This window comes from Diorhabda carinulata, chromosome X (genome assembly GCF_026250575.1).
Source record: "Diorhabda carinulata isolate Delta chromosome X, icDioCari1.1, whole genome shotgun sequence".
NCBI classification, from domain to species: domain Eukaryota; kingdom Metazoa; phylum Arthropoda; class Insecta; order Coleoptera; family Chrysomelidae; genus Diorhabda; species Diorhabda carinulata.
In genome coordinates, this window is record NC_079472.1 from 5,543,288 (window position 1) to 5,553,851 (window position 10,564).

Sequence of the window (10,564 nt, forward strand, 5' to 3'; positions counted from 1 at the left end):
CTTCAAAGATATCTATGTACTTGAAAGTGATAATTGAAGAATTATTCACATAAAATATTTGAAATATTTCGAAATTCATCTCGAATTTTCTTTAACATATCATCCCTTGTTGTTGGATATATTTTGTACACTTGTTACCACAGAAAAATCAATCCATTTTATAGCAATCTAGTGACTTTGGTGGCCACTGTACTGGACAACTTGTTTATCCATCTTCCAAGAAATCCAAAGGATAGAAAGTTGTGATTTGTATTTAAATTTAATGTCATTGTTGATATTATTGTATTTCTTAGTGTGTAATTTCGAATGGTGTTACGGTTTGAAGACTCAAATTAAAACTGTCCAAGAGTTTTTTTGAAATTTGATCTTATATTTAATCTTTATCAAAGCTTCGAAATTTGGGTTCCCTCTCTGCCATATGTGTTGTCGAAACGTTGACTTTTAAACAACTCTCGGGCAGTTCCATTTTGAGGCCTCTACACCATTCGAAATTCAAATTTAATATCCAAATTTATATTAATTTTTTATAGTCAGTATATCAGGGTCGGAGAAAAGGATTATCATCTCTAGTATAATATGAAACTTCGTATCTAATTTATTGATATATCAATTTAATACTACTGAAATAAATCTTCTAATAAATCTACAAGAGCTTTTATATTAAATAGTTATCAATTAAATGGAATTTATATTTTTCAAATATTTGAATTGATAACATAATATTTCGAGGACGTTAATTACTATATAAACATTTGCTTGTCATCAATAAGGATACACCTGTTATAGATATAGAGAAGTGACGATGAAATTATTTGTGTGCATTTTCTCTTTAATTGCACTAAGTAGTGCATCCTCTGCTATTAACGGAAGTAAGTTGATTCACAAAAATCTCAGAGTTTCATCTTCAATTTTTTATAATTTTAGCTAAAAATTGATATATGATTCAAAGAGAACAGCAATTTTATCGCACCGTGAAAATTAAGAAGGAAATTCTTACATTTTATACATATTATTCCAGCTTTTATAGAGTGCGTTTCGAAACAAAGAATATATTATTTCATAGTATGAAATTTCCGCTATTAATATACATCCAGATATTACTTTTGCATGTTATCTTAGTGAGCTGTGTCTTGATCTTTGGCAGCAACATATCACCACTATCAATACCGATCTTGAAAACCCAGGCTGTTGATCTTATAAAGAAGGCTGGCACCGCGGCTCAGGGTTTGGTCCTATCTTGTCATAAAATATCACCATCACCGCTAATTTGTTTGTTGGGTGTTGAGGCTAGGAGCAAAATCTCCTGGCATAATCACGTGGCCAAATTAGCTAAGGCAGCTCCACAAAAGCTTGGAGCCCTCTTTAAGACCGAAAAGCTATATACTCCGCAACAGCTTCTAATCTTCTACAAATTCCAGATTAATCCATCTTTGGAGTATTGCTCACACATTTGGAGCTCGGCTCCCAAGCATACCCTGGGGATATTCGATTCAATACACAAGAGGGCAATTCGATTTATAGGCGATCCAGAGTTGACCAGAAACTGGCGACAGCTTGGAGCATAGAAAAAGGTGGCTAACCTCACCCTGTTTTACCGATACTACCACGGCAGATGGTCTTTCTAGCTGACCTGTATAATCATACTCAGAGCAGTATTTGTAAGACGTACAGGACGTATATATATCGAGACTCCCTTCTTTGAAGAAGTGCCTCTAAAATGTGATGACTTAACAATATACGAATTTCATATTTATCGCACATACTATTAAAAAAACGTATTGCGTCGTCAATAAACAAAGAGAGAAATGATCAAAGTAAGACACCTTCTGTAAACGTACCATTTAATGATGAAGCTAGTAAATTAGTATGTTCACCATTATCTTTAGCTTTGGACAATCTTTCTCTGTGGAAATATTGTTGTTTTAGTTTTGTCGTTATACCTAATCAATTTAGATATTCTTATGGAGCTTTTAAGAAGAGCGACACAGAAGTAGTATTAAGCTCAAAAAAGTACTCCCAGTAAACAGTATAAGTAGTTTCATAAATTATTTGCCCCAAGTAATAAGTAACAAGTACTTTCACATAGATTGATTAGAAATTTACTTGGAACTAAAAATTCAAAAACACAGTCCAAAGCAAATATTTGTTTAAGTGCTAAGTATTTTAACACTACGTTTAGTACATAAATTGATTAAGTTGAATAATTAGATTCGAACTACCTATATTAGTTACTTAATGTAAAAATATACTCTACTATAGTTCTTCGAATATCAATTGCAGAAGAGAGTTATGCAAGGAAAAATCAATATTTCATAAATACGCATCGCACTCATACCAAATTGAAAAATTAAGAATAATATTTACTCCAAGGTATAAAATCTAACAAATTTTCAGTCCATGTGGACACATTATCTCCACTGTTTACCAATAAAAACATCGAATTGTTAACATAAATGCATTTCTATTGGCCAAAGCCGTATGTAGACAATTTCTTCGAAATATTTCTGCTATAAGCAGTGGCGTCGCTTGGTGAGATTCATTTAATTTATAAATTTCTATAAATAAATAGAAATATGGCGTTCTTTGTATCATGGGCAAATGAAGACAATAAAATTGCACAATGTAGTGAGAATAAAGACAGGTATCAATTTAATAATAAAGATTTAGAGAAATGATTACAGCACGTTATTTTGAATATATTCGAATGTTTAAAAGAGGTAAATATTCCCAATATATAAGGAGAACAGGGTTGTAATATTAGAAGTAACACAGCAAAAGGTAGCAAATTATCCAGAATAGAATTATACCAGCAGTAAACTACTTGAAGTAAAAAAAGTACCAAACACTTCACTTGCAGTACATTTTTACTGCAAGTGGCTCAACTCTGACCACATCTAATTCGTCAATTTGTATTTTCTTGTTCTAATGATTTTTTTATCTGTTGCAGCTGTAGGGGGCTGCACTATCACGAATTACAATCAAGTTGAGAGTGTTATCAACAGTTGCACAACAATTTCGGTAGGAAGCTTCGCGGTACCTGCCGGTGTCACCCTTAATTTACATTTAAAGACTGGTACGCATCTAACTTTCAATGGAAACCTAGCATTCGCTTATAAAGAATGGGATGGACCACTTATGCGTATCACAGGGGATCAACTAACAGTGCTAGGAGAATCATGTAAGATCTTTATCCTATTTTCCTATTGACATTAACATAAGGTTTACTTTTTGAAGAGTTTATTTATTTAAAATTTCGGAATATTAGGTTGAAGGTATCTCCGCATACAAAAACTAAAGGTCCGTGCCAAGCTATCCATTCTATTGAACCGCGTCGTAAACTATATATACGAGGATATTCCTTATCTACAACTATCTAACTGCAAGGTAATAATGTACAAGAGCATGAAATTACATCGTACTGTCGTCTATCCTTCTGAGGGTTAAATTTTTAAAACACTTGAACACATCGTTAAAAGATTCTAACTTTGGAATTGTCCAACTTTTATACAAATATCTATTTCCTATTTAACCTCTCAGTGATGGAAAATTTTAATAGGAGCCTACGATACAAAAAGAATTTACTATCTAAATGTTACTAAAGTAGCTTCAGTAGTGTCAAATATCAAATGTGATATGATGTATCTATTAGTCAGTCAGTCAGGACATGTTCTATTATATTATGTGAAATGGAATAAATGCGTTAATAAATGATTGAGAGCGTGGACAACACCAATTTTCTTATTTTGTAATATAACGTAAACCAAACAATAAATTGATGGTTTAGAAATGTTTTCTAGATGGAAATTTTTTCTGGTGATGTGGACTTCGAATTTTCTAGATTCATATAAATACTAACTAATCTGGCATATACTTTTTTCCCACGGTCGTCTTTATCTCAACTAAGGTGATTCTCGGATAGTGTATTATTCCAAGATTACGTGAAATTATAATAGAAGACTCGCCAATTCTCTAACAAATAAGGCTTCTTCGTCGAGTACAATCTCTACGTCCCCTGATAAATACGTTGTAAATGTAGCCAAAAATTTAACGAATTCTATAACTCCTTCTCATGATCCGCTTCCATGTCTCCCTGATGCAAATGCTAACTTACACAGATTTTTTTATGCCCGTAGTTTTAGCAGAGCTTCTCAATTCAATTAATGGCATCAAACATAAATCCTTATCTGGTACTGATGGAATTAAGTTAAAAATGTTTTGGAGTCTGACGGAATGCACATCAAATCACTTTATAACTATATATTCCATTTCTAAATGGCACTTTCCCAAATTGCCTAAAAACGGCAATAATTATACTCCTGCATAAGGGGGGAGATGAAAATCAAGCATCAAACTATTAACCATTTGCACTTCTTCCCACGTTATCTGAGATGATAGAAAGATTGGCCAAAAAGAGCATTTTATCATTTCATAATAGTGTATTTAACAAATTGCAGTATCATGGTTTTAAGGGATAGATCATAGTGTAAGTCAGACCTCACAAACAGAAGTTAACTTCTAAGGGTTGACACAACGATGTTTTCTTGCACGCCAATAGAATATGGATTGCCTCAAGGATCACTACTATTTTGTTTCTTCAGTTTATAAACGACATTGCCAAGTTAGACATCAGTGGTAAAATATGCCTTTTTGCTGTTGACACTAGTTTCTCTTGATCTCACGTCACTTCAATGGACCATATCTAGTGACCTAATTACCCCCAAATAATGGTGTAATTCTAATCTTCTGTGACTCAACGCTTAAAACAATAATTGATGTCGTTGAGTTGTGAAATTCTTAGAGTTTGTTGTAGACAATTGTTTGAAATTCGAGTTATATATTACCACTTTATCTAATAAAATCAGTTCTGCCTGTTTTGCTTTGAGTATCAAGTTCCCGAAGAACTAAACTTATTTATCTTAACACAGTTTATTATGCACTTATTGAGTCGCTTCTCCGATATGCCCTTCCTTTCTGAGATACGTGTGGTGCGACACAATTTGAGCGAATCTTCAAACTACATAAGAGAGCGGTTAGATATTTATTCAGACTTAACAACAGGGCTCGTTGCTGGGTCTTCTTTTAAAAAATCAAAATATTGACTCTTCCTCTAAGGAATGCGGAGCACCACTTCTATATACCTACTCTGCGTCAGAATGAGTTGAGGCTCAATACTTAACAATACATAACAAATGCACGATCATTTATCAATTGAAATCAAATCTATAACATCTTTTTCCGCTTTTCGCAATAATTTTACTCTATAAAGTTACTTATTCTAATTTGGAGCATGTTGCACTGGTTTAATGTTGTTACTGATTTTTAATACCAATTATCACCTATTTTAGGATTGCCGTATAGTTAGTTTAATTATCTGGTTCACTATAATTTTCAGCTCATTTGATTGATGGACGCGGAGAACTTTGGTGGGACGGACACGGTGGTCATAGTTCCAAAAAGAAGCCCAGAGTATTGGAAATCTCAGCAACTAACTCCTATTTTAAAGCACTTAAAATCAAAAATTGTCCGATGACTTGTGTTGGTATTTCCGGTTCTACCAGTGTTACTATTGACTATTGGAATATCAATAACAAGGATGGAGATACCGTAAGTTTATGTGTTTAAAAAATTTCTTCAGCATTGTGTGCTCTCGAATTTGATATAATCTATTTGGTTCAGGATAATTCAAAATTAAGAAACCTTCATCATTCTAATCATTATTGTTATGAGATGGAGATAGCACAAAAAGGCAAAAATCCAAAGAAAATCACAGGTTTGAAAAAGAACAGATCACAATAGAAATAAGGATAATGCTTTGGTTGTACATTTAGAACTGTTACAATGAGTATAAAACAATCTACTTGCAAGCACAACGTCACAACCTGCAAAGTTCTAGATTCTTCTTTATCCTTATAGATCTAAGGATGATGTACACTTGACGAAAATTCTCCATTACTACCGATTTATTGTATTATGAGTATATTTTCTGTAATTTCATATTTCTTTTCTTCTATATAATTTTGATTAGCGTCAGGATTAACTAGTTTTACCGAGAACTGTACCAGAATATTTAATATCTCATAGTAGCTGGGGGAATACATCCAAGGCCGCAGGAACTGTTGAACCACTACCAGCACTAAAGATGAAAGGAAAAATTGAAAGAAATAAGAGCAGCCACCTATTAAAGGAAAAAAACACAAACTAAAGAAAAAAGAAAAAAAAACAACTGAGACGACCAGTAATATTTGGTAAATTTTCTTGCTCTTAGAGGGGTATATACTGTGAGTTTAGTGAAGTGTGTGTCTGTGTTTTTTTTATCAAGGAAACCTGTACCAGCTAACACTGCCACCTAGTACGGGCAGAAGTATGCAGTATGCACAGTCCACTCCACTTATGTCTCTTTTGAGCTTGTATTTCTTCGCGAAAATCACCGTCAGATATAACTTCGCGGAGGAAGCATTAGCTGATTTCCTCATTCTTCTTGATTACTTTTCCTGTGTCCCTCAATCGATGATACTTAATGCGAGGTTCCAAATGATGGGTTGAGCTCTTCATATTCTTCTACTTCGTTGTCTTTTTCGTACTCACTCGGCCGATCGTATATTTCGTACTGCAACATCTGGTCGTCCTCCAAACGCATTTGACATCCACGTTTCTCTGTCTCAGGTAACAAAGTCTGCGCTATTACGCTTCAGTAAGGCGAAGGAGCATTTGAATATGCTGGAACGGATAGTCTCAGCTCCGTAGCCTTTATTCCTTTGCATCAAGTGAGAGAGACTAGCCGCAATCCATTCAATCTCCTACGCTCCCCTGCATCAGTGTAGGGAGCTTGCTGTTCCATAGTCTGGCGCTTCGTCACAACTTATGATTACATTCAATTTTACTTCACAGCTAAGCTAAGCTTAGCTGAATGTGTTTATCCATAAAAATGTCGAAATATACAATATATTGAGGAAAAATTTCTCTAACAAAAAATATCATAAATTTAACCTCATAAATGTTGTTCACATTAGAAACACCATCAATTGATAGATGTTGTAATTTTATTTTTAGAAAGGAGCCTATAATACTGATGGATTTGATCTGGCCCACTCAAACTATATAACTATCAAGAATACAGTCGTATGGAACCAAGACGATTGTATTTGCGTTAACCAAGGTCAACATCTGATGTTCCAGAATCTGCATTGTACGGGAAGCCATGGTTTAAGTATAGCCGTTGGAATTTACCAAGCTTACGCTGATAACACTGTTCACAATGTCACATTCAAAGATTCCGTAGTTGAAAATGCAAATCTTGGTATGCACATCAAGACTATTGCTGGTAGCCAGAAAGGAGAAATTTCCAGCGTAACTTATAGCAATATCAAACTTTCAGGTACAGCATTTGATATTTGATTTATGAATAATTTCATTAAGCGTCTAATTTTAGGCTATTCAAAAAAGTTTTAAGACTTAACCAAAACCAAATATTGTTAGTCCTGGGGGTGGTGAACTCGTCGCCGATATTACTTGCTCTAATAATTCGACATATAATTGATTGCTGAAATTTAAGGGTTCAATGATCCCTTTGGATGAATTGATAGCCGGGTTGTTATATCGGAACCAAAAAGAAAAACAATTAGTACATTTCACTTTGACACTAGTTTATTATTCAGAAGCAATATTCATATTATAGTACATGAATATTTAGGTTATTGATACTCACACTGAGACTAAAAAGTGGTTCAGTTATTTTGATTAGTGAATGTGTTTTTCAATCTACTTAGGCATTTTTCATTGAAATTGATGATTATACTGATTAATCATAGTTATACTGTTTAAGCAGTGTTTCAGAATGGTGAGACACTAAATATCTGAGTTTCTGAACATTGTGAAAAGTTAGTATTTGAAGACTAACGCCAATTTAGGAAAAATGTTATTATTCTATTGCACACTAAATCCAGAAACTTTTTGTGTTATAAGGGGATGTGAGCCAAAATTATAGGTGGAACGCATATCTTGAGGGCTGTGAGTGAACATGCGTAGTTTGAAATAATTATTTGAAAAAAAATTATTCCGATTAATTTATTGATGCATTTTGGACGAAATTGGCTGCAGTTTCAATACAAGATTGTAGAATATCGGCACTGCTACGTTGTGGCTTGTCATAAGCTCATAGACGCGGTCGAAAACAGGGTTTAGAGGGATACCCCCAATGAAATTGGAACAAAATGCGATGAAATGTCTGATACCATGTTATTAGATCTCTTCTCGTAAAGATATGCAAAAATATTTGGCGAGAAAAATAATTTTCGCGATATTAAGGGCGATGGATGACCTTAATACAGTCCGTTTTAAAATATTTTGTACTTCTAACAAACATGAAGTAGTGGATTAGCAATATTATAGAAACGTGTTTCGATTAAATTTTATATATTTTTCTCAAAATAATAATAATGCTAGGGTACTAAAATTCATTCTTGTCTTAGTCATCAACTATTTAATGCCATGATGATGAATAAGAATCGGTTTTTAGGTATTACCTGGTGGGGTATTAATATTCAACAGGATTACACTAACGATGGTTCTACAGGACAACCGATGGGAAACATCGTAATCAAAGATTTGACGCTTTCAAACATTTATGGAACTTTATCAGGAACCGCTAGTACCGCAATTTATGTTTTATGTGGATCCGGTGGATGCTCTAACTGGCATTGGTCAGGTATCAATCTACAGGGCGCAGCACATCCAAATTCTTGTAACTATGCTCCAAGTGGATTCACGTGTTAGAACAATCAAAAGATAATAAATGATATTTACTCATATTTGTTTCTATTTATTTTCTCGATATTCCGAGCTGTTTTTCAAAATGAAATATTTCGAGAATCGCAATTAATTGAATTTAAACCGTAAAAGAATCACTATAAAATCTTATTTAACTCAAAAGAACCATAGCCATGACTGAATATATCTACTACAAACTGCAAACTCCTTGAAAAAATAATCAATGAAGACTCCAATGGTTCCTTCTAAAATACAAACTTATACCTGACGTACAATCAGATTTTCGGCGTAATCGATCTACACACGACAACCTTGTTTTCTTGCAAACAAATATTTCTGCCTATTCTTTTCTGGGTAAGTATAATCTATCGCTGTCAGCTCGCGGATGTAGTGCAGTGTACATGGTCATGAGTTTTCTAGTTCAAGAATCTCTTTTTGTCGATAGTATAATAGTTTATCGGTATTGCTATCGTTGTTATTGCAGTTATCTTATTTTTTGCATTTATTTCTGTTTTTAGTCTTTATCTTATTCTCCGGTAATATTCTTTCATCAGTTTAGACTTCATACTTCTAGTGTTGGACTCCGCCGTGCACTTTTTAGACCAGATACTTATACACATCAGTTTCGTTGAGTGATCTGATCGTTATATTTCCACTTACCTCTATGCTCTATTTTTCTCATAGCTTTTCCTTGACAAATAAAGCATTCGCACATTTTTGAAAGTCAAATACTATTTTAATTTCGAAGCTAAATTCTTTTACTAGACTGAGTTTCTATATTGATTGTAATATTATGCTATTAGTTTGAAGTCTACATATCGACATATGGTAAGTACCTTACTATCTGTTTCTCGTGAAAGAATTATGCACTAATCAGTTTGTAGTCGGTATAATTTGCCCAATCCTGGATACAAAATATCAAAAGAATTAGGCGCACTTGCACACTGTGCCAAATATGCAATATCACAACCTTCTGGTTGTCGGCGAAAGTGTTTTTTTGTAATCCCAGTTTGGTGATGTTATCGAGCAGTGTCTTAGGTACGACGCCAGTTGTTGACATAGACATCTGCGTAATGTCAACTGCGAGATCAGTGTATTTGGACAGTTTTTTCTTGGGGTTTGTTGAGAACATTAAGGGCTGAATGAACTCTTCTATCAACCACCACGATGTCAGGTCTGTTATTCGTCACCTGTCTATCGGTGATAATTAACCTATCGTAGTAGATTGTAAAATTTTCATTTTTGAGCACCTTCTGCGGCTGGTACTTGTAATTCGGTGTATACATATTGAGAAGACCGAATTTGTCCAGTTTCTGGTGGATGGTGTTGCACTTTTGATTATTGTAGATAGTCAGTATTAGCTAACACACTACAATCAGATGTTATATATTGAATGATCTCTGTTTGTTGGCACTTTCTGCATTGGTCAGATTGAATGCACGGATCCTTAATAACATTTTTTTCTTGTAGTTATTTGTGTTAATAACTTGATCCTGGATAGCCATAATTAAACCTTCGGTCTATGAAAAGAGATTTCTGCTAGTAAGCCATGTGTTTGAAGCTTCTTTGCCAACATGTGGCTGGTTGAGGTCATGATGATGTCTTCGTTTAGTGTCTTTTGTGACCATTCCTCCAAATCTCAGTCTGTAAAACTATCTTTAAGTCAGATTCTGGCGATGCGAAGTTGAAGGGTGAGTAATCCTTATCTACCTTGGATATAATTCGATGTAGGGTTGAGGTTTCCAATTTCATGTGAAAGAATTCAAGTAGTTTCATTATCTGTCGAGAGTGTAAGTTA

General features: G+C 34.1%; 1 protein-coding gene across 1 annotated transcript; it reads left to right on the forward strand.

Moving 5' to 3' along the window:
- The first annotated feature begins 719 nt into the window (after positions 1-719).
- On the forward strand, positions 720-8,807 carry LOC130901227 (polygalacturonase-like). The gene is made up of 5 exons (XM_057812436.1): positions 720-869; positions 2,948-3,178; positions 5,393-5,604; positions 7,051-7,375; positions 8,516-8,807. Exons 1-5 carry the CDS (start codon positions 803-805, stop codon positions 8,770-8,772), a joined length of 1,092 nt encoding a protein of 363 aa, XP_057668419.1. The 5' UTR covers positions 720-802; the 3' UTR covers positions 8,773-8,807.
- The last annotated feature ends 1,757 nt before the right edge of the window (positions 8,808-10,564 follow it).

What these genes read in the sequence shown, in the direction of transcription:
- LOC130901227 (XM_057812436.1), top strand. Translation starts at nt 803, where the DNA reads ATGAAATTATTTGTGTGCATTTTCTCTTTAATTGCACTAAGTAGTGCA. An exon ending in ATAACAAGGATGGAGATACC is followed by an intron (nt 5,605 to 7,050) that starts GTAAGTTTATGT and finishes TTTTATTTTTAG; the next exon opens with AAAGGAGCCTATAATACTGA. An exon ending in TAGCAATATCAAACTTTCAG is followed by an intron (nt 7,376 to 8,515) that starts GTACAGCATTTG and finishes ATCGGTTTTTAG; the next exon opens with GTATTACCTGGTGGGGTATT.